The 25,040-nt window shown below is 38.7% G+C and overlaps 1 protein-coding gene across 1 annotated transcript; it reads right to left on the reverse strand.

Annotated features, from left to right (window-relative positions):
- Positions 1-1,838: 1,838 nt before the first annotated feature.
- On the reverse strand, positions 1,839-24,246 carry ABHD17A (abhydrolase domain containing 17A, depalmitoylase). Its single transcript, XM_075204773.1, has 4 exons — positions 23,340-24,246; positions 22,030-22,224; positions 11,269-11,448; positions 1,839-3,231 (listed from the first exon to the last, which is right to left on the reverse strand). Exons 1-4 carry the CDS (start codon positions 23,651-23,653, stop codon positions 3,003-3,005), a joined length of 918 nt encoding a protein of 305 aa, XP_075060874.1. The 5' UTR covers positions 23,654-24,246; the 3' UTR covers positions 1,839-3,002.
- Between the last annotated feature and the right edge of the window lie 794 nt (positions 24,247-25,040).

Below are 25,040 nucleotides of genomic sequence, written 5' to 3' on the forward strand. Positions count from 1 at the left end.
TTTTGATGTACAGGTCTACACTTACATAACCACACACCATTGTAGGTTTATAAATATAAAATTAGGCTGTGCACAAGAAGTTTTTACTGGTATCACTAGTAGTAGTTTTTTATAAGTCCAATTTTATTTTCCATTTACTAAGGGTATCAAACAAGTTGTCTCAGGCAGATATTTAAAACGGAGTTAGAGCTTATATTTATCAGGTTACGATAATTATTCACAAATATTAAAATACACAAATTTTTAGCAATTACTTAAAGGAAATCCTTAATACACACAACTGTACCAGAATTCCTCCACTTTGGTAGTATATAGAAAAAAATAAAGATGGCAGAGCTCTTAATATATTTATCAAGTATTCTTAACATAGATAAGAACATCACACAAGCAAGATAATTAACACAAGTTATGAGACAATTAGTTTTGCACTAATTGAGCTTTATCTAGGGTTCCCTTAACCAGTCATGTGTGCCAAGAAAGTCCTTACTTCATTGCAAAAAGTGGGTATTTTTTTCATTTGCAGGAGTACAAACAACTTAATGTAGTCTTCAGCAGCAGCTGGTGTACCTTGCATATTTGAAATTGTGTCAATTCATAGAAACAAAGTGTCAGAACACTTATCCTGGAGTTGTAGTGGTTTTTTTCATATGGTTTGTTGAGATAATGGCTAAAAAACACATTCTTGAAAGTATAAATACTGAATATGAATTTTACAGACGCCCTTCACATACTAGCAGTGTTAAACAATCATTTCATATACTGTATATTGAATAGATCAACATATCCTTTCAGTAAGCTTATTGGAGAACATTGCAGGGAACGTGTCTGAGCCAAAAATGGCTTAGAAGAAGACACTATACTATTTTGTGGTGCATAAGATAGGGATTTAAAAAAAAAAAAAAAATTACAAATAAATAAAACTGCATTTTCCCATTGAACATCAATTGAGAAAACGCATCTTCTTCTCAGGAATCATTACTGAAAATGAAATACGGTATAGAGAGACATGCGAATTACCTTCCTTATTCTGCATGGCTATGTGAATGTCGGCAAACTTCTTTATGTGTTTTTATGAATTATCTACAATTTTGCTTGTATGCAGACATTGTCACTTGCTTGTTACATTAACTGAAATTTATTTTATCGGATTATTAAGTATGCAAATTATGCATTCTGAGAGACTAGTTTCCTAACCAAACTATTACATATGTCAACTGCATAATTACAGGTATGGGATCTTTTAATCAGAAAAATATGTTATCCAGAAAGTTGTGAAAACTAGAATGAAAAAAAAAGTACATAAATGCTGCTGTTGGGTGATAATCTCATACACATAAATATGATCAAGTGCCGACTCTAGCAGTCCCTGCGAGGACCACAGCTAAAGAATGAGGCAGAGAATGCAGAGTGGGGAAAGATGGGGGGAATTGCTAAATGTAATTTTTTAGGCATGGTGTTCCGTGTTATGGGTAACCTAAAGCCTCATACCAATATATAATTTTTATATTATTTTCTAATTATTGTGCAACTTAGTCATTTTTTTCCTTCTTAGTTATTCAATGACTTTGACCATAAGTATACATACAAAGTTGTCATATTTACCTTTTTATTTGTAATATAATAAAAAACAAAGAAATCAGGAATATGCACAACTCTATGCATATAAATTAAATTTTGAAGACAGAGATATCCTCGCCTTTATATAAATAAAGGATACTGTGAAAAGTCATGTTATTAAATTTATTATATTTGGTGACAGAAGAAATTTGACTCTCTACAGATATCTTCTTTGTGCATTTGTGTGCTTCGCTCCAACAGAAATATAGACACGCCTGCAATTATTGCTCTTCAATTTTTATTCTTCATTGATCACATACAATCCTTGCTCAGCAACCCTAATCATTCTCATGTTAAAAAACCTTCTCATAGTCACCATCAGATTGAAAGCACAGATATTTGGAAATCTAAAAACTGAAGAGTGACACTAAAACCCAGGCTAGAAATAACATTAATATGGGGATATGTCTTTTAAAACATGACCTGCAGCCATATCTGTATACTCATTAACAAGAGATGTCCTTAAATCTGCACTACCACCTAGTGAAAGTGGTTTGTTTGTTTTTTTAAATTGTCCCTCTTCCTTTCTGATGCCCCCAGGCCTTTTTTCTCTCTTTAGGTGCTCCTCTGTTCCTCTTACAGCAGTAGCTGAAACCCAGAGATGTGGGGACAGGGGACGTGGATCAGTCCTCAAATCCCCATTACCATTTAAAGATTATGGAGTTGCCAGTTCTGTATCACACGACAAGCAGTGCCCCAGGAAAAACGGCTGCATGTAGCAACACACCGGAATTCTGGCTAGGAGGTGGGGAACCTTAGTTAAACAAATTTACTTAGGTGGTAGTGCAACTTTAGCAAAGAACAGGTGTGTTTTTTTATGATAAAAACAAGCCATAATTGGGTTGACCAGAAGTTATATGCAGCATGCAATTGGTTCCGAACCCAATGTCCCCTTAATTGGCTATGAATTTAAAATCATAGAGCACAGGAGCCCCTTATTGCATATTGCCCAATTTCTTAGTACCTGTGAGTACCAGAAACAGATATCAACCCACATCATCCTGCCTCACATATGCACTTTATAAGAAATGGTCTAATTTTGAACCCTTACTGTTTCTCTGAACTTTTCTTTAGCCAGAAGACAAGAATGCGTTTGGTAAGATCACCAATTTATAACTTCAGAATGAGAGTAGTGTAATACATTTTCATGGGGTACACTGATATCCAGTTACATTTTGCACTCTGCTGTAAGCACTCCATAAGTTTGCTTAACATAGTCAATTATGACATACAGAAAAATAAACTTGTTTCTAGATTTTTTTTTAAACACACAAACAAAAAAGAATCACCATTGGCCTTGCATCACTTGGAAATATAAAAACAGGAAAATCCTTTCTTTTTCAGTCAGTGGAGCATAAGCATTGGGCATTATTTTGCTCACAGTGTCAGTTACTGTTTTGAGAAATCAACTCTTGCGAGATGAAGCGTCTCAGACGTTCCAGATATTGGCTGTACAACTCAATGTCGTTATGCCCAGCACCCTCTACCCACAAAGGCTCTACCGTTTTGGGACAGCGCTCATAAAGTGCAAGGCCATGGGAAAAATCAATCACTTCATCTTCTGTCCCATGTATTATCAACACTGGAGATGTTATCTTTGACACCTTTTCAATACTGCAAAAAAACAGAAGAAATGCATGAAAAAAAGCTAGACATTTAACATCCTTATAAAACAAATATATATCATAGTGAAAAAAGAACGCTTTTTATTGATTATATTAATACACGCTGTTATGCAGTGCTGTATTCTAAACTTCTGAGATACAGTGTTCTGTGCCTGTGGTCGGTGTTAAATTTAAAGATAATAAAAACAAGTCGAACTCTGATAAAAATAAAAAAATTAGAAAAAACCCCCCTCAAAAACGTATGCCATATGCAAGAAGGAGGTTACAAATTATCGTTAAATATTAAAGACTATGGGGCTATGTGTGTTCCAGCGCAAATTAAGCCATGTAGGGAAACAAAGGGACTTGTCCAATATCATAAGAATATGGATTTGTGCTGATGCTTCCAGTAATTGTGTAAATGTTCTAAAGTCATCTCCAGCTCTGACCTACTCCTTCTCTCATAATTCCATAGTATATGTCAGTGGTGAATCTAGAGGGGAATGATTACTCCCTGTACTTGGCAACAGAGCATTTTGCTATTAAGTAAACAGCTAGTGCCTCTGTTAGGGCTGTAGGCATTCACAGGTTGAAGGGGGATTTGGGAAATACCTCCCAGGCTGTCTGTTTTACCAGCCATGTAATTTGAACTGCTGGGAAAGTAGAATCTATGTTCCTGGCAATTAAAAGGATTTTGAATGACCACCCACTCTGGCTGGTCATGTGACCAGCCAGGGTGGGTGGAGACTTGATTCTGTGCACTGGAGCAAGGGTGAGAAGAAAGATTCAGGATGGAAAATAAATGAGACATGGAGGGAGACAGAAAGAAAGAAACAGAGGAAATAAAGGAGAAAATTACATAGGTGGTGGAAAATTACAATGGTAGATAGATTCATTGGTACTATATTTACTTTGAAATATTAGTTCTAAACAGATGTATTTTTGTCTTTTATGTAATTGATAGACCATCTCCCCATAAAAGCATAGTCTAAATCCAACCCACCAAATGTAGACATAAATGTTATTTTTTAAAACATCTTTAGGTGTCTTACGGATCTTACAGATCCTGAGAGGACTGAAGCGAATTCCAAAAGGGTCATCCAGGACACACAGCAGTTTAACTAGGCAATTTTTGATAATATTAAAAGCACATTCTAACGGAAAATTACTTGTTTTGAACACAATATTTTAGAACTTTTTTGAAACCAAACAAGAGTATGCATTAGAAAAAATATTTTGTTGCAAAGTCAAATAAGAATTCTCATGTTATTTATTTTGGTCACTGGAAGCACTGTTCTGTTGACAAATATTGATATAATTTAAACTTACATGACATAGAAGAATGAAATGGAAACGCAATTAAAATTATATATACTTTTATTGAGGATCCTCCCTTTTACTGGTAGGTTGCCTTTGGGATTTCAGTTAAAATGTAGCCCTCAATGACAGTTTATGTGTGACAGATCAGAATGACCAAATATCATACTGGTAAGTCAATCAGTTTGGGTCTCATTTAGAGTTAGGAGTGAATCTAGCTACAGCACAAAGATGCAGATTTGGAAGGTGAGGAGTCCTTGCTCATCTCTAAATTGCAGTGTAAAAATAACGCTGCCCAGTATGTGTATTCCAAATGCAAAAACAGACAGTGCATGCAAACACAATAATATTTGCACCTTTGCAAATATTATTATTGCACATGGTTTGACCATGTGCAAATTTGCACCCTTAACTTGAATTTTAGTTGGCCTTGTTTTAATTGAGTGTGCAGAGAGCATGAAGGAGAGAGAAAAATAATTCCAGTATGCCCAAAACACAAAAAAATCATGTCAGTTTGGACATAACCTTGTGGTGAAAATTTTTTATACCTATATTTTGAGCCATGCGCCTCTGGTGGGATGCATGACAGATACAATATTGTACGAATATTGTATTTATCACGTCCAATCAAGTCAAAATATTAACATTTCCCTATGGACAGATACGCATAAAAATACACCAAAAGATACTCAAAGTACTAAGACTGCTGGTGTGTGAAAGTTGCTTACATTTCTCAGAGACCTAGTAAGAATGACAGGCAGCTCAAACAGCGTGTTTCTGCTCAATACATATATAGCTCACTCCACAGAAAATTTTGCTTGCTAAGTGGTAGTAAGGAGGAGCCAGGTGGCATTAAGAAGCAGCCAGGTGGGGACAGTTTTAATACTTTGCAATAATAATGAAAAACGTTGGAGCTTATTGCCCACACCTGTCAGGACTGGTTAGACTGGTGATCAGTGGTCTAACACACTCTGCTGGCTGTAGTGCTCACATAGTGACTGTTATAATAGGAGAAACAATGGTTTATTCTATTATAATAGGACAGTGTCGAGCTCCAAGAGCCGGGTGATGAGTAAAAAACAGCCAAATGGAGCACACGGGAAAGGGGTGCTGGAGAGAACACTGACTTAGCAGGCATGATTTAAATGATAACCACCAGCCTTGGTATTTGTTATGACAAATAGGAGCTACATGGTTCTCTATCTTAATGTGTAACTATTATAAAAATAACAAATGAAAGTCATTAATCTGAATATTATAACTTACAATGTTTGAATAGGATTTCTACATGAAACCACCTGTCGAAAACTCTGATAGATCTGAAACCACTAAATCAATCACTGCAGTCCAGTTTGTTTCATAGTTACTGATGTTGCGAAGGAAGGTAATTTAATTTATTCACAACCTGTGTCGATTGGCAACAGTCTTTCTAGGCTTTTATCAGGATATTACAGGCTGAATAACCATTTCAAGTATTATATCAAATTTTTAGCAAATTGTAGTACCCACAGTACGATCATGATTTACATTAGGCAATATCATTTTTGAGTGGAACTATCTGTGACAGGATGGAACACCTATGCCATCCTGTCTGTTGAGTTGCTGGGGACCGGTTATGCTTGCCCTGCCAAAGTCTCTTTCCTTTATCACAAATGCATCCTCTTTCCGCAGTAGGAGGTGCTTATGCTACTGCCACCAATGGGCTCCTTAGCGCTACCTAGAACCGTGTCCTTCTGAGTAACTCTCATTGCTAGTGTACCCCTATTCTGGTACACCTGGTCTGGGGTCCCTGACCAGTTGCCTTTAGATCAGGGTTGCTGTGGATGTTTCCCCCTGGCCTATCACAGTGGTCAGAGCTGCAGGTAGCGGGCAAAGCATTGGTACTGGAATGCTGGGTCCCGACTACAGAACAGCCGGATAACAGATTATATTTGGTCTAATCTGCAGGTCACAGGAATTATAGCAGAAAAGTAAGCATCAAAGCGGGTTCCTTAAGCAGCGATGTTTATTAGTGCAGGAAGTCATGACAAGGACAGTTGAACCCACTAGTTTAAGATACTAGGGATCTCCAGAAGTACAGATGGTATAATACATTTCAGTGTAAAACTAGCCTATTTTTATACAGTTTTGGAGACTAGCTTGACAGGAGGTAATCTAGCCTCCTGCCCCTTTAACCAATCTGGACTGATTATACTACCTGTGCATGAATCAGTTCAGAGGAGTTAACACCTTTTAACATTGAAGCTAGTGGCAGGGGGAAGTGTGCTTCTCCCCCGTCCAGAAGCTGCCAGGGCGAGGGAGGCTCAGCCCACTCTCCTCCCCTGGCACCAGACTGTCTGAGGTTGTAGATTTATCTTTTAAATATCCTTCCCTGACCGAAAATAGTACCAGAGAGAGAGAGACCAGGTCCCGGGGTAGCATCTTGCCCTGCCACAAGCTGAAGTTCTTTGAGCTCCACTATGCGGCTTAGCCTCCTGGGTCTCCCAGAAGGCGCTACACCTCCTGGATCTACTTGCATCCAGGAGGCTAGTGTGGAAGTCCCATCCGGCAGCCACTGAGGCCGGGTGCCGGGGGGTAAAGGATCTAGGACTGCTCCTGCAGCCCCCACTGGACCACCAGGGACAGGTAAGTGCATTTTTACTTTATTATACATTCATTTACACATTACTTTCATTTTAACCATATACATTTAAAATACACAGTTACACTCCCGTTACCTAGCCCCGGAGTGAACACTTTCACTTGGTTACGGCGCTGCAGTGCCTATACATTTTAAACATTTACATTTATTTAAACACCTAACTATATATTTATACACTCCCCGGCGTCTATCGCCTTTTCAATGCTGTGGCGCCAGGTATACCCACCCGGTGCCATAGCGCACATGTAGAAACCTTTTTTAATACATAAAACATTTACTGTGCTCCCGTGGCGCCTAGCGCCAGAGATTTAACCCCTCCGTCGGGTATTAACCCTCCCGACGTCAGAGTCCATTTAAAGATGGACCCGGCCACACTATCCTTTAAGTTGCCCAAACAAATAGCAATCAGAAAGGTCAGTTTTCTCATTCTAAATAAAAATGGTTCAAAATTGTTACATTTGTGTAACCAAAAACAACCAGCAATCCAGATCAGATGTCCATTAGCACTGCATGAAAATCCATGTAATCTTGGCACAGAAAGAAGAAGCCAACAGCTGTGGTTGCAACATTTTCATTTACTTTCTTCTTTTAGTTACACTGAAAGCAGTTTCAATTTGTTGGCTGGGATGAGTTGTAAATGGAGCAGACCATTTACACTGTTGTCAGTCTTATTTAAAACACTTGTGAGCGGTGATCACCACATAAGCACCAAAATGGATTGTTCATCGGGACTTATGTTTCCCAGGAACAAGCAGTACAAACAGTAACTGTGACTATATATTAAGTACTGTGCATGAAAAGCTCTGATAAAAAGCTCTGGTTAGTCTTATATGGGACTCCTACTACTACTCGCTGCTTGTGGGGGTGATTTATCCCTAATTATTTAGCGGATGATTACATCTTAGTGGCAAATTTAATTAGCCACGAAGTGTTGTTGCGTAAAACACCAGCAATTACAGTACAGAAATCATCACTCATTTTTGTTTGCACTTATAACCATAAACATCATACAGAGACACCTGTTGCGAGGTTACTTCAGAACATCATGGCTAATTGAATCTGCCTCTTTGGGGCATATTCAATTGTTGGAGTTATAGCCAAAATTCTCGCGGCGCGCACACTAGGTAATAGTGCACGTAAATACCGTCATTACGGTAGTTTTCTCGCTGAATTTCAGCTCGCGGCTCAGGGAGCTGCGAGCTGAAATCCGGCTTACTATTACCGTAATAACGGTAATAGTTTTAACGCCGTGGGCATATTCTACAATTGAATATTAGAGAATCCTTATTGTGCTTTGATCATTTATCTGCTACTACTAGTGGACTTGCAACTGTTTACTGTTGTTAAGTATTAGCTCTGTGATATCAATATACATGTTTTTATAGTACGATTTTTTTTTAATTCCCTTTTAATGTTTGAATAAATATATATAATCAAAACAATTGAACCAGTTCCTTATAGTAGTTCCCCTACCATGGTTGAATAATACTTGTTGTAATTTCCATATTTGCTCCTGGAATGGCAGAAAGGGATTTCTTACACTCTCTAATATAAAGATTTTTTGTTAAAATTAATTACTCTATATAATTCATGAAGTGGAAAGCTCCAGATTCTTTTTGTATCTATATACATGGAAATCTGGTTGGCTAATGACCGCAACATGCCAATATATGCAGTCAATGGTTTTGTCAACTATGTTTGTGGTCAAATTAAACAAAGATATAGCCACTCTGGAACAATTTCTCCATGTTGGAATGCCAATCTTGTAACTTGCACGTGCTAAAAGCACTGTGCAAAGGAAGTGTAAAGAACATCAATGTCATGTGCGTGGTTTTAATCATTGTCAAATTCACCTGCACCAAAGATAGTTCACTGAACTCACTCCATGCGATAAACAATAACTTTCTGCATAACTGCAATTTTTTATTATTGTGCTGGGTGTATTTTACATAAAATTAAGCACATATAGGTATCTATGCAATTGGTGCAATCTGGGTTTTGTCTTTGGTAGTAAGGCTTTGTGTGAGATAATCAGATTCACTTTTATTCCCTTATAGATTTTTCCAAAAGTGTATATTTTTACCCAAAATAAAAACTAGGTAGTCCGAGTATAAAAATGTTAAAACACAATTTTAATTATCTAGATTTCCTTAAATCACAAAACATTATTATAATCCTTTAAAAAGTGCCAAAGTATCATGCTGTACATTGTGGGGGTCATGATATAAGTAAAGAACATACAATGACATGAAACAGAAGGTAATGATGGCCCTGCCCAATGAGCTTACAACCTAAGAGGTGGGAGAAATTATTGATAGATACATAAGGTAGTGGAATAACAATTCTTGCTGCTAGTAGGGAAGTTTGTGAGGCTATGCAAGACAGAAACAATATCAGCCACCAATATTAAAGAAGCCACTGGAATACTTGGAATGACTAGAGACTGTTGAAGTGGAGACATTAAATATGAACTAGTCATTAACACAGGCTGCTGCTGGCAACCATGACTGCCCTTCATCATTTATTTTAATTGAACCGTCTTCCTCTTCTGGTTTTGTAGAAGGCTTTTGCTTTTGTGCTGCATGTGCTCTCTAGTGAATATCCAGCAGCTTGGACTATCTCTGTCCAAATATATTTGTTTGACATCAGGATGATCGTTGGTCACAGAGCCGGCCACCAATGAGGCCACTTAAATCACCAGAGGAGTAACCGACATGGCCACAGCAATGACAGTGGATTTCTATGGATCCAGCAGCTGAACAAAGATGGTTTTCCAGTAGACCTTTAAAAACAACCCTGCCCTTGCTGTAATGACACTCTTCAGTACTACTCTAAATTGCCAATTCACAAATTTTCATACAGTTTTAGATTTGTGAGAACATGATTATGTGGGAGGCAGGACACAGAACTGATCTGAAGATACTGATATAGAAATTCTATGGTATCTATAATTAGTACACTTTACCCAAACCAGCATAATACATTTAGAAGCTAAACCTAAAAGCATAATAGGTTTTAGGAGTAATAGAACAGTTTTGCATTGTACTGTTCAGATTTGAGCCTAATGGTATTTTTTTGTAAATATTTTTCACATAATTGCTGTTGTGCCAGAACACCAATGTACTCAGGATGTTGCAGCTTCTCAAAATGTAAGCTAATTTTAGCTACTTAATTTAATCTGTAGCATACAATAAATATAAAATGTTTTTCCCTTATTTACAACATCCTAACTTAAGACCAGATTTAAAATATATGTATTAGTGATGCTAATGATGATGTAAAGTCCAGCAACCAGATTACAAGAAGGGATCCTTTTCAAAACTGATGTCATGTGTTCCAAGAGAAAAAGTTCATGTGCAGATTAAAAGATGAACTTGACCTGAGAATAAATCTATTTACACTTAGGGCCTCATTTAGAGTTAGGCGTAAATCCAGCAAAAGGTAAATATTGCACCTCGGCAAAACCATGTTGTGCTGCAGGGGGGGCATATAAAAAAAAAAAAAAAAAAGGGAAGATAAATCACAGTATAAAAATAAAGTATTTGTGTGCTACATGCAAGAGGTGGCAGAATTTTTCCTGCATACAAAGAATAAAATAAAATACACTTACATCCGTAACAGAGCAACATGGGATTGTCCAGGTGCAAATTTGTACCCTTTAGTAGGATTTGCTCCTAAATCTAAATGAGGGCCTATAGTATATAAATAGTAATACATACACAGGAATAAGGCTTGAGCAATCAACTTGCAAACATGCTTTGTAGCAATGTGTTGCAGAAACAAATTAAGATTTATTTATGTTAGGATATGTATTAGTGATGCTAATGATGATGTAAAGTCCAGCAACCAGATTACAAGAAGGGATCCTTTTCAAAACTGATGTCAAGAAATGTTATACTTTTTGATAGGGGTTATAAGAGAAATTGAATCTGTTAAACTAGAATTTTAACATTTTATCACATTGCTATTTTACCAATAACAATCTAATTATATAAAAGGACTATGTATTACTGTATAGAATGCTTCCAACCGCCCTACAGTATATACGTGATTTATATGACTTTACAGCTAGAGTCTTTTGCCACTTACTTTGGGAAAGCATCAAAACAGTAGGTTTTCTTAGTGTCAGGAAACGCCACTCTCATTCCAGACGTCAGTGGTGAGTGTAGAATTACAGCTGCGCACTCATACCGAGATGCCAAGTCCACTGTTGGAACTGTACCAATGCTCTGGCCATAAAGCAGGATATTTTCAGGGCAAATTCCATACCTAGGACAAATAAGAGGATAAAATGAGTCACAGCAGCACACTTTGGTATCTGTCATAAAACACCTTAACCTAAAATACAAGTTAAAATGGCAAAATTATATTGTAACATTTACAAAAGATATAAGTAAAAGTTCCCATACCCTCACAAGAGTTAAGACATTTTGTCAAACATTTTAGGATTACAAATGTTGACTGCACTGCAGTACCATTCAAAAGTCTTAAACATGCCTCACACAGATTCAGTCTACAAATGTATCTTCAATGGCGAAATTGGGCAGACAGAGATGGAGAAATCTGAGACGTTGGGAGGATTAAATAGGGATAAAAATAAATCAATCTGTATTTGAAATGAATAGTTTTAGGTAACGATGGGACACCCAAGCTGAAATAGGTGAATTTCAGTACAATCAATGTAGAGATGGTTATGGAAGCATACTAAGTGTCTAAAGGGAGATTTTATGCTTGGGAAAATAAAGGGTCTAGAACAGAGCCTTAAGGGACATCAAGGGATAGTGGGAGAGAAGAGTATGTAACACTGAGGAAGACACTAAGGACCTCATTTAGAGCTCAGTTTAAATCCAGCTATAAGGTAGGATGCGGTCAGGTCCTAGCACAATTCCAAATCAGTTTTAAAATAAAGTTGCCAAATTTTGGGCTGCTACATGCAAAGTCAAGCAGTGTTTCCCTGCATGCAAACAAAATTGCATTTGCACCCCTTGCATCAAAACATGTTTTGCCCTAGTGCAAATTTGCACCCTTTAGCTGGTTTTGATTCTTTATCTAAATTTAAAAGGTAGGAAGTATAAACTATGAAAGGGATGAAGTATGGCAACCTAGAGAGTTAAGAGTCTGAAAAAAAATATGTTCAACAGCTTCAAAATCTGTCGATAGGGCAAGGAGTATTAATAAGCGGTACTCAACTTTGGACTCAGCAATGCATGTCAGGGGTTTGCAACCAAGGTGTCAGGAAACAAGTATTTAGGGAACATAAAAAATTACTATACCTATATTTCTTTAGATTACACAAATTACTTGTAATTCCCAATTCAGAAATGTATTTGCAGTTCTGTTTTTAATCATTAAAATATTTTAACATTGATGTACCATGAAGAAAATGCGGTACTGCAGTTGGCAGGTTGTTGACACCACAGAGGTCGGGAATCACCTGGACTAAGTCATTGTTCAGTTTAATTACAGTAGTGTCTGTGAAGTGTGCTGGATAAACGTCAGATTATAGGTATTCAAGAGAGGTAGTATATATGACAATTAAAACACAGAGCCACCTACATTTTAGAGGTGAAGAGGAGTAGGATTCATAGGTTGTCAAGTGAGATTTAATTTTTAGACTGGGAGGATGGAAACTTGCCAGTATAAAGTCAGGGGGGGAATAGAATCTGGGTAAAGAGGAACAGAGGATAAACACAACTTAAGCATGTTAGTGCATCTCATGTGATGGGCAGGTGCCTCAAGTGAAGATCTGGAAAAAATACTCCTAGAGGTCACTAGTCCTACACTGGAACCTGTCCAAATCCCCCTATGCTGTGGGGGGTTTGGGTATTGAAAGAATGGGTCTCCCAAGTGGAATATCTGCCACACATGTGGGCACTGCATAAAAGAGAGCCATAAGACCTCACTCAGTCCATTATACATAAAAACTATATTTATAATATTAAATCTTCTATTACATTCTTACATAATCTAGCATTGACTGTGCTTCAGAAAAAACTATATATTAATGATTAGGCAAATTATGGCTCTCCTGCTATTGTGGTACTAGAAGGAGTGCAAGAGACTGGCTTGGTTGTATACTGTACATCTTAGGAAACCTTCAGCTCACCGTCTGCTGTAGTCTCAGCATTGTGAGCAGCAACATGGCTAAAATGGCTGTGTAATAACTATGCTACTTATATATTACATAGAATAACATTGGGAAAAACAGACATGGAAATGGACTTAGTGCCATGCAGCGGATGGTAAGGAAAAATAAAATCCTGGCACACATAAAAGTGAACGTGATGCAAACTTGGTATTACAAATATAGAAGTCACCAGTCAATCTGGAATATGGGGTCCATGAATTTTTTTTCAATTGCAATTCTTGGGGTTCAGAAGGAACCCCTGTGAGGTGAATTTGGCAACTGTCACACTAAGAGCTATACTTTGCTTTCTGTTGGATCAATGTAATTAGAAATTATGAAAGGGTAGAACTTTTTACCTTATCTATGTAACAACTCCAGAGCCACAGGTATTGTCTGTGTTGTATAGTTAGGTAATCTGGGGCTCTCCATTCCCCAACCCTTCACCGACACTGGCAAAGCACAATACAATGTGTGTGTGTGTGTGTGTGTGTGTGTGTGTGTGTGTGTGTGTGTGTGTGTGTGTGTATTAGAGAAAATAAAATACAGAGGAACAGTATAACCGAAAGAAAAAAAATATACTGGGTATTAAACACCTTAACAATGATAAACAGTGCTAATCTCAGCTGCAGCTCTCACAAACAGGCTCTGCAACCTGTGACCACCAGACAATAACAAAAAAAGCAGGAAAGCGCTAAGCTTTTATTACATTTTTATATTTTTTCAAACAGATTAATAAAAACATAAAACATCAATGGCATTACTTATGGAGTAGGATCAATGTAAACTTCAGGTGCAGCAATATGTAATGTAAATATCTCAGACACTGTATATAACACGGTCCAGATTATTGCATAAAATGGTTCACAACTTTCAAACGCTACTGTCCAGAGAAGTATAATATATATTACCTCTGGTTTAGGGTACTGTATAAAAAGTTCTCCTAGGCTGAAGCGCAACTTTTCTCACAGCTGTGTGTGAATGAACTTTTCAATGATGGAAAACATAGCATAGTGCGCATAGGATATAGCAAGTAATGAAGATAATACTCACAGACATATCTACATCTATCTATAAATAATAGAGATACACACGCATACATACGTATACCTATACATAAACAAGCATACATACGCATACATACGTATACCTATACATACACACGCATACATAGGTATACCTATACCTACACACGCATACATACGTATACCTATACATACACACGCATACATACATATACCTATACATACACACGCATACATACGTATACCTATACATACACACGTATACCTATACATACACACGCATACATACATACATACATACATATACATACACACGCATACATACGTATACCTATACATACATACGCATACATACTGTAACAAAGGGAGGCATTTATCTGAAAAGATGCAGAGAAAGCATACAAGCAGAGTAAGAGATTGGCGCAGTTATGCACCTAGATTGAGGTTAAACCAGGTAAAGACTTATGTATAGTTTAAAGTTTGGTTAACTTACATGATTTGAAAGCAAATAGACAGGGTGTGTCTGTTAGTGCAAACAGAGCCAGTGATGGGCGTTTCCTCTTAAAGGGAAGGTGGGTATGTCACCCGCCCATCAAGCTAAGGCTGGGGGAGGAGTATAATGTATAAAAGCTTGCTTGTGTCATTTGTTCACTGAGACCAACGCTGGGGAAGCTGGCTGGTCTTGAGAGAGCTGGCCTATGTCTAGCTAGCGTTTAGGGTCTTCATAATTGCTGTGAAAGTCATACGGTGTCAAATACACTTTAACCATCCTGACAATAAAGCTGCATAAAAAGAAGAAGTTGTTCGCGTGTGCTTCAGCAGTAGCGGGCTCTTGCCACAAGTGGTGTCAGGAGTGAGATACTCCGGGAAACAAGTTTCCGCAACCCAACCTGCGCAGACGTCAACATGGAGGAAGTACCGAGAACCCTCGTGAATGTGGCCGCTGCGCAGCAACAGCAGCAAGCTCAGATGCTACGAGTTGCCGAGTCACAGGTGGAAAACACAAGGCTCTGAAGGGAAGAGTTAAGCCAGATGAGGCATGACAGAAATGAACCACCTGGTCCGGTTCTGCAGAAAATGTCACCAGCTGATGATGTAGAAGCATATCTGGTGTCCTTTGAGAGACTTGCAAAAAGGGCAAAATGGCCTCCTAAAGATTGGGCTGAGAGACTGGCGCTATATCTGACTGGGGAAGCTCAGCGAGCTTATATGGATCTAGATGAGGACAGAGCTTCTGATCATTTGTGTCTAAAGTCGGAGATATTGGCTCGCATTGGGGTTTCCGAGCCAGGCCGAGCCCAGCGCTATCACCAATGGCGCTATGATAAAAAAAAAAACGGTCAGAGCGCAAGTGGCTGAGCTTTCTAAAATTTTAAAAAAATGTCTGCAGGCTGAGGAGAATTCGCCTTCTCGGATTATTGAAGTTCTGGCGATAGATCACTGCATCTGGGGGCTGAACTGTGATTTGCAAAGGTCGGTGCTGCAATCAGACCCACAAACTTATGAAGAGCTTGCCACAGTGGTAGAAAGGTTTTGTGCGCTACAGCAAATGACTAAAGAACCTGCATACGTGCCAAAGCCGCTGCCACGCCAAAAGCCAGGTCTGACAATCCTTGCTACAGGGCCCAATGGCAAAACTGCTACGGACAGAGGGCTAGGTGCAAAGCTGTCTAATCTGAAGTGTTTCGAATGTGGTGAGCCAGGCCACTTTAAAGCAGAGTGTCCTAAACTACAGGAACCCATGGACTGTTCCGTGGCACATATTGGGCCTGCTTTTCCAAGCTGTTTTACCCTGAGTCCCACCATAACTTCTCGGTTGCCCAAGGTGAAGGTTCTTTGCGTACATGGCACGACAGAGGAGTATGAAAGAACAATACTACCAGTCACACTCAAAGACAAAACCGTTATGGTGGTAGCTGCCATAGCACCTAAACTCCCATATCCACTCATTTTGGGGCGAGACTTCCCACTGTTTAATGAGGTCCTCGGTGAGCGGATCTGGCCGGACATGCCGGCAACTGAAGCAACGGTCGGAAGCCCGGTCTTAAAGGAACCTCCTAAGAATCCACAACATCTGGACATCGAACTTTGGGAACCGCCAAACCGGAATGCCATCCTGGGAGTCACAGCAGGAGTTCCACAAAAGCATCCACCTGCGGGGAAACATGGACAGTCCAAACTAACATTGGTTGGTGATGACGCAGATGAGCCCACCCCGCCTGTCAGTGAGGATACGGACTGGTCCGCAATACCAATTTTGTTTCCTCTGCAGGACTTTGCACGGAACCAACTTAATGATGCCACTTTGGAACATGCCTTTAAAAGTGTGACTGAGGTAAATGGGGTAGCGAAAGCCGCCCAGCCTGCAGAAGGTATACCATATGTTATTGTCAAAAATAATTTCCTGTATAGAGTTGCTATTGTACAGGGGGGAAAAGTAGAACAATTAGAGGTTCCTCAGGTACATGTACCCCTAGTGTTAAAAGCAGCGCACACACGTCTGTGGGGGACACCTAGGGGAGGATAAAACACGGGAACGAGTTCTGATTAGGTTTTACTGGCCCGGGGTACACATGGCAGTGAAAAAGTATTGCCGGTCCTGTCCCATTTGTCAGACAACCTGTACCAAACCCATGTACCGGGCACCTCTCATTCCAATACCAATAGTACAAGTTCCTTTTGAACGGATAGCCATATACCTTGTGGGGCCACTGGAAAAATCTGCACGTGGGCACCAATATATACTAGTGGTGCTTGACTATGCAACCAGGTATCCAGAAGCAATTCCCCTACGAAACATAAAGTCCAGTACCATAGCTAGAGAACTTTAATTGATGTTTACATGCTTGGGAATACCCAAAGAAATTCTCACAGATCAGGGTACTTCATTTATGTCTAAACGGATGAAGGACATGTGCCAGTTGCTAGGGGTTACGGCGCTTCATACCTCCGTGTACCATCCACAAACAGATGGCTTGGTGGAACGCTTTAACCGCACATTAAAGCACATGCTCAGGAAAGCAGTGGCTCAAGAGAAAAAAAGATTGGGACACTCTTATTCCCTATTTGATGTTGCCCTGAGTGAGGTACCTCAAGCTTCAACAGGGTTAAGTCCCTTTGAGTTATTGTTTGGGAGACAGCCCAGGGGTATCTTGGATATGTTAAGAGAAGGGTTGGAGCAGCAAGGTCCCAGGGAGCCAAATCTGGTACAATTTGTGTCCCAAATGTATGAGAGGCTAGGAAAGATAGGGCCCATTGTGCAGCAACATGTAAAAGAGGCTCAGGAATGACAGAAGAAAAGTTATGACAAAAGTGCTGTTGTTCGATCTTTTAAGCCTGGGGACAAGGTCCTAGTCCTGGTTCCTACCTAGGAAAGAAAACTTTTCGCCCATTGGCAGGGTCCATATGAAGTTCTAGAGGCTGTCGGTCCTCTCAATTACAGAGTCTGCCAGTTAGGTAGGAGAAGGGAGGAGCAAATATATCATGTTAACCTCCTTAAACCCTGGCATGATGAGGAAACCTCTCCTCAGGTAGTGAGTACTGCCATTGAAAAGTCTGAAGTGCCCATAGAGTCAGCATTGTCCGTTAAGCAGAGACAACAGACTGAAGAAATGATTCGCCGGAACAGGGATGTCTTCTCTTCCCTCCCTGGGCGCCCTATCTTAATCGAAGGCGACATTGTCACTCCGCCAGGAGTCGTTGTAAAGCAGAAGCTGTTTCGTATTCCAGAAGCCGGACGGGTGGACGTGAGAAAGGAGATCGAGAAGATGCTCCAGTTAGACATGATTGAGTCCACTAGTGAGTTAAATAGTCTCATTGTGCTTGTTCCGAAACCCAATGGGACAATTAGGTTCTGCAATGACTTTAGGTGCCTAAACAGTATGTCGCAGTTTGATGCCTATCCGATGCCACGTGTGGATGAACTGGTGGAAAATCTTGCTGGTAGCAACTATTTGACAACGCTTGATCTAACAAAGGGTTATTGGCAAGTTCCCTGACTTCCACGGCCAAGCCAAAGACTGCATTTTCCACCCCTGCTGGTCTCTATCTATATAAAGTCCTACCCTTTGGGTTGCATGGCGCACCTGCCACCTTCCAAAGGGCCATGAATAAATTGCTACGACCTCACACAGCGTATGCAGCCGCTTACATGGACGATATAGTGATTTATACCCCAGACTGGGGATCACATTTAGCCAAAGTTAAGGCAGTCTTAGCTTCATTAAGGTCAGCAGGGTTAACAGCTAACCCAGAGAAATGTGCCATAGTCATGAGAGAAGCCAAATATTTGGGGTACGTTGTTGGTCGAGGGCATGTAAAACCCCAGCTAGACAAAGTGGAGGCAGTCAAAAATTGGGCAAGACCAGAAAAAAAAGTCGCAGTTAAGAACCTTTTTAGGCTTAGTAGGTTACTACAGGCGGTTTGTAAGCCACTTCGCCACTAGAGCTGCTCCACTTACAGCTGCGTGTCTGTTAAGGAACTACAAGTCCCAGCATGCCCTTTCAATATATTGTGCTTTTACAACAGATGAAGAACTAAAGTTTGCCTACACCTGATGCATGGTGCATAGAGTACATATTGCAAAGTTTCCATGAAATGTCAATTAGTAATAAATAAAATCAACCACAAGATCCTTTGGCTGGGACTTATGGTTCTCCGTCAATAGTGGAACTTCAAGTTTACCCTAATCCTGCTGTAGAAATGTACTATATTGTACATTTTCCTGTAATAATAAAACGCATGTGCAATACTACACTTCTTTTTTAACTTGACTGCTACTATAGTGAGTGTATGACAGAGGCAAATATAAAAGAGCATCACTATCGCCACACATGTAATTTTGTATGATATCTATCAAATGTTCTATAACAAAATAGACAAATAAAATTGGATTATGATGAGATGTCACAACAATGATTAAGGGTCATTTTACTTGAAAAAATTGGTTGTCAGTCATCACATTTAAAGTAATATAATTACTATGACATTTGATGAAAATGGTAAATGTATACTATCCCTGCTCTCCCACTAAAACACAGTTTTTAAGACTGTGCGAGTTAGGACTTGGTCACCTGACATCTGTGCAGTTATGAAAACTGACGTCTCCTTACAATGTAAGAATCTTCATTTTAAAAGAAATGACACTGAAAATAATTCACATAAATGCTATTAAATCTTAATACAGGCAATATATTTAATGGATTAAATGTATGTAAAGCAATCATGGACTTTCAATAACCAGTGTACAATAAAGTATCCAAATAACTTATCAGAATCAATTAAATTTTTATGAACAAGAAAATAGGTGCCTCATACGACAGTCAAATTCACATTTGTGAGCTAACTTTATAACAACGTTTTAGTTTTTTTTTTGCCTGGAGGAAAATTACAAGCAAAAACAAGAACATAGAAAGAGAGGTATTTCTAAAGGTATGAATTGTTTCAAAAAGACAGAGAAATGCTAACCTGCAGCAAAAGAGTAGAACAAATCAAACGACCACTCAACCGATTACTGTATAATCGGTTGAGGAAAATTAGTGGGGTTCATCTATAAAAATGTCAGTGGCAATATTATGAAAAGAACTCCAACATTTTGCAGGGCACAACAATGGAGTCCAAAATATATTTTATAAACAGGGTAGGAGGGGCCTCTAATAGAAGAACATATTTATAATCAAAGCTATACATTTCAAATTGTTCCTCAGCAGCAATGCCAATTTGGTGGAATTGCAAAGTATTCAACTATGGAGCACAAGAATTATTACATAGTTTTATTGCCTATGTTCAAATTCATACGTAATTTGCATACTTTGGCCTTCTACTACTAAAATCATGTATTTATTGCTGATAAAAGCAAGTAAATGGGTATGAGGATGGAACTTATTGGTGTCAATGACCCCATACCCACTTCCCCCTGTAATCAGGAGCAATAGTAGCATGGCAGTGTCTTTTGGATGCTGCCTGCTCTATTCACTCACATTCTTCCATTGTCCCCCACTGCAGGTGTAATCACCAGTTACACACCACATGTTAAACACAATCATATTTGACATGTAGTGTCACTGAAGTAACCTCATTAATGCCAGCAACCACCGTAATGGCCAGGAGCATTTTCAACATTGTTCGAATGTGTTTTGCTCCTTTTTTCATTCTTAACTTAACCAAATAGTATATAGTATTTTACAGCAAACAAAGGGATTTCATTTGAGATATAGATATATTATGGGCATTATATGAAAAACAAAAATGACACTTTTATATAATTCTTCTTGTAATTACTTTAACTTTACGGAGCCACCTCTATTTTCATTCCTAATCAATCAAATTCCAAGAAAGTCTACTAATGGTAGCAACTATTGTAGCTACTATTAAATGCATGTTAGCATGGACTTCGCAGCGTAGAAGTTCTCCAGTAAGCAAACAGTCTTCAGATTTGAATGTTTTTAGCAGAGGTCAGGGACCAGAAATGCTCAAAATGGTTCTTGGTGTCCCCATGGGTCCCTCAAGATATCATTAATGCTTGGGGGTACATTTACTAAACTGTGGGTTTGAAAAAGTAGAGATGTTGCCTATAGCAACCAATCACATTCTAGCTGTCATTTTGTAAAATGTACTAAATAAATGATAACTAGAATCTGACTGGTTGCTTTTAGTAAATCTAGCCCTTGGTGTCACCAATAGTGGTGCTGTTGAACAGAGGGGCACTACAAATGACAATGTCTAAACATCAGTTTCCAGGAAGGGCTTAATAAAGTACTCCACACTTGTTTCATTTAGTTCCCCCAGCTAGAGATCACTTTATTTATGAATTACTATTAACTTGTCTGCTACTTAGTACAAAATTAACATATATTACAGCTATTTCTAAACTATATATTTGTGAGCTGTAGATTGTAGTCGATATAAGCATCAAATAATTTTGAAAATATTGCTGTCAGAACTCTCACCTGCACTACAGAGGGCCTTGGCAGGCATCCAAGACCCAAGACTCCTGTTAAGCTGCAATTATTTTTGGATTCAAATGATAACACTTGCGGCCAGAGTTTGTTGAATTCACAAAGTGGTGTCTTGTATATTTACTGTATACATGCCCCAATAGAGGATGAAATTCAGAGAATATTTCAAGTTTGTAAACATTAAATGTATGAAACCGGAACTTAAAAAAACAGAGAGCTATGCAGTGTTATCAACATGGTTAAAAGGTTAGAAGTGCAAGTTATAGATATGATTACACAGATATGTCTGCTATCATATTTCTTGACATCCTGTTAACCCAGGTCACATTTGTGCAATTTAGACATATCATTGTGGAACCCTGCATAATTTTCTTTTCTCTATAGTGCCTCTAGTACTGCTGTTTTGATTGCAGGAGAAAGCAAATAATGATTGTGTCATGCAGAAACCACCACGCACATCCTCCTGCACTCAGGGATTTTTTTCAAATCAGGATAAATTCACCCCCTTGCCTACTTTACCATTGTGCTATCTGAAGTGAAGTGCTCATCTTATGGCATAATTGCTCCTGGTTGTAACCCATAGCAATGACATATCAGCCTTCATTTGTATTTGACTATGATACACTGTGAAAAGTTTATATCTTTTATGGTAGCTATGAGTGACGGGACAACATTGTTCTTTGCATTATGTTATTAAATAAGCTCTTATTTAAGATAAAAGCAATTATATCTACTTTTTACTCACCGTATACGTAGAGCTTGCCAGGCAGCATCAATATCTGCATATAAGTTTTTTTCAGAGGGCCGTCCTGAGCTAGCCCCGTACCCAGAGTAATCATATGAGAAGATGTTACAGTTGATACGTGTCCCTAGGCCTAAGTAGAAACTACTCATCTGTCCCAAATCGACTGCATTGCCATGAGAAAAAAGGAGCGTGAATCTGCAGAAACAGAAGTAAAAAGGAGAAAACTGAAACGGCAAGTCAAAAGGTAATATAATTAAGGAGGAAAAAGTGGATATAATCAACTATAGTGACTCAGACTTTTGGTCAGCATCATACTTCTCTTTCAGTTATTTCAAGCTCACTCATATTTGTGGATAGCTATGTCACATTGTTTACTACATGTGTCTACATTCAATAAAATATTGACCCTCACATGTGTTAGTGACTTGTTATGGTTAATTTAATTTAGAGGATCACTAAAACTAAAATACTAGTTGATGTATAAAAAGGAGCTTCAACTACAATTCCCAAAAATAAGATTTAGAAGAACTGGAGATATCAACTTTTAAACATAAGGGAAAATATATTTCCACACAATGCAGACTTCCTGCCAGTAAACTCAATGAAAGACACTGCAGCCAGCCTCTGTTAGCCTAGATGACAATAGTTTCACCCATCTGCACTTTAAATGTAAATAGGGTTCACATATCTCAAGTTCTGTCATGATATGGAGTAACCTTCATGCACACATTCTATGTGTGTGTGTATATTATAGATATCCACACACACATATACAGTACAGTATATATGCACACACAGTGGACGAAGTGGAGATTGATTTAGAAATAGTAGAATGGAAAGTGCAAGCGAATGAAATTTGATAGGTTTACATTGCAAAAGCCATTAGTAGTGTAGTAGTGTGTGCGTGTATATATATATATATATATATATATATATATATATATATATATATATATATATACACACACACATACCCACTGTGTATATATGCAGTATCTTGTTTAAGTTTAGACTTTTAAAACTGTTTCCTGGAGTCTACAAAAGGTGTGTCTCTGCATATACAGAAATGTGAAAGAAATGTTGTGTTTACATAATATAAATTGCAAGCGTTAGTACAAGGCTCGATGATTTTGTTGCTTTTCAAATATATAAGCCTGTTTAAAATTGTAAGCCCCAGCAAAAAAAGGGTACTCTCAACACAGATCAAAATATGTTCTCACATTTATAATTAATGTATGTTTACTTTATTGCCCTACTTAAGAGTCCTATGAATAGGTTAGCATTTTATGAATAAAAGTGAATACAAATACCTTGCACCAGGAACACAACGGATATACATGCAGGCAATTCTGTTTCCACGGCTACTCTTTGTCATAAAAACTTCTATGGTGTCCAGTTCGTGCTGAGTGTATTGGAAGTCAGCACGATCTGTCAGATGAAGCTTCCATCGTCCGACGACTCCTGTGCCTCCTCGCCCAGTAACACCCCTTGTAGAGGCATCTTGCTCTGGTACAATAGTGTAGGTGGGTAAAGGGGGCAAGAATGCCAGCTTAGCTGCAATTCTGCCCGGAAATGGTGGACAACAAAATAGGCAGCACAACTCCTTGATAGAAAACCCGTTCATCTCCCAGAAAAGGCAAACAAAATAAAAGATTTTTTTTTTTAAAAAAACCTGTTGTTCAGTAAAAAACAACAACAAAAACTATTGCTAATTATATCCCATATTGGCCATGTATAACAGATTAACCAAAACAAATTATAAACTTATGACCACAATAAGATTTTCCAATTTTGGGAAAAGAAACATATTTGATATTGAAAATGTATTAAAATGTCGGGTTTGGAAATGAAATATTAGTGGTTTTGATATTAATTTACTTAATCTGCTATGCATGTATCATATATGTTGTTCGTATATTTATAAAACTGGAAATTAGGAATTTAAAATCATATAAACCGTATATGGGAAGTAACTTCTACATATCGTTTGTAAATCGCAAAACAATAAAATATGTATAATTAAATGTACTGTTCATCGCATTAGTCTTGGGATAAATACAGAAAACAGAAAAACAAATAACTGAGCACAACTTCACGATTTCCAGCAACAAATTTGCTACCATAACACGAAAGTAGGACACCTAGTTACATGTCCCTGGCGTTTTCTGTATCTACAGGCCCGGTGTCTTCGATGGTGCAATAGCAGATGTGAGGGTGATGCTGAACTCCTGGTCAGTTGTGTCATAATCCCATGGTTACATGTTCCCACAACAGACTACGTCCAGACTGTCCATTGTGTGGTCTGAAGAGTACGTAACTGACCGTCACTAGATGACTCTGTCTGTCCCCCGGGCTGATTCCCTCCGTATACTTCCCGGCTGTCTCTGGACGTCCCTAGCAGCTTGTATGTCTTCAGGTGCCGGATGTGACTCTCAAGCTGGAAGTGACGAAGGAGGGAGAGACCAGGAGACAAGGAGAAGTGGGGGAAGCAGTGTGACCCAGGGAGAAGGAGGGACCAGGAGAGAGGGTGAAGGAATAAGGTGTGTGGTGGATGCTGGATATGAAACACGCTGCTACTTTATCTTTACAAGTTATTTGCGGTTGATTTTCATGGCTATTGACATCCAGCTACATAGTGGCAGGCTAATAATATTATTATAAATGCTATTGTGCGTTTTAGCCTATAGTGCTACTGATGGAGCCGACAGCCGGCCGGGTAGTATTGCTTCAATGGCAGTGTTAGACCTACGGGACTTCCATAGGACCAATGTGGTCATAGTAAATGACACGACCGCATTAGTGATGATTAGTTCAAATTAGTGATGATTAGTGAACTAAATCATTTAGTTCACAGCTCTGACAAAGATTAGTTCACCAGGAACTAAAACAAGTGGGAGGAGTTAGAGATAAAGCCGAGCAGCTCCAGCAGCCTCACTCACTGTCTCATTCACACTGGCTCTCTTGTTTCTATTCAGCTCTCTCATTTAATATTCATTAGTCCATGGTTGTCC

This window comes from Mixophyes fleayi, chromosome 1 (genome assembly GCF_038048845.1).
Source record: "Mixophyes fleayi isolate aMixFle1 chromosome 1, aMixFle1.hap1, whole genome shotgun sequence".
NCBI classification, from domain to species: domain Eukaryota; kingdom Metazoa; phylum Chordata; class Amphibia; order Anura; family Limnodynastidae; genus Mixophyes; species Mixophyes fleayi.

Excerpts from the sequence above, each read along its gene's own strand:
- ABHD17A (XM_075204773.1), bottom strand. The coding sequence starts at position 23,653 with ATGAACGGGTTTTCTATCAAGGAGTTGTGCTGCCTATTTTGTTGTCCA. Across the intron at positions 22,225-23,339 it reads CGTTGTGTTCCTGGTGCAAG|ATTCACGCTCCTTTTTTCTC; the intron begins GTATTTGTATTC and ends CTGTTTCTGCAG. Across the intron at positions 3,232-11,268 it reads TGTTTTGATGCTTTCCCAAA|TATTGAAAAGGTGTCAAAGA; the intron begins GTAAGTGGCAAA and ends GTTTTTTTGCAG.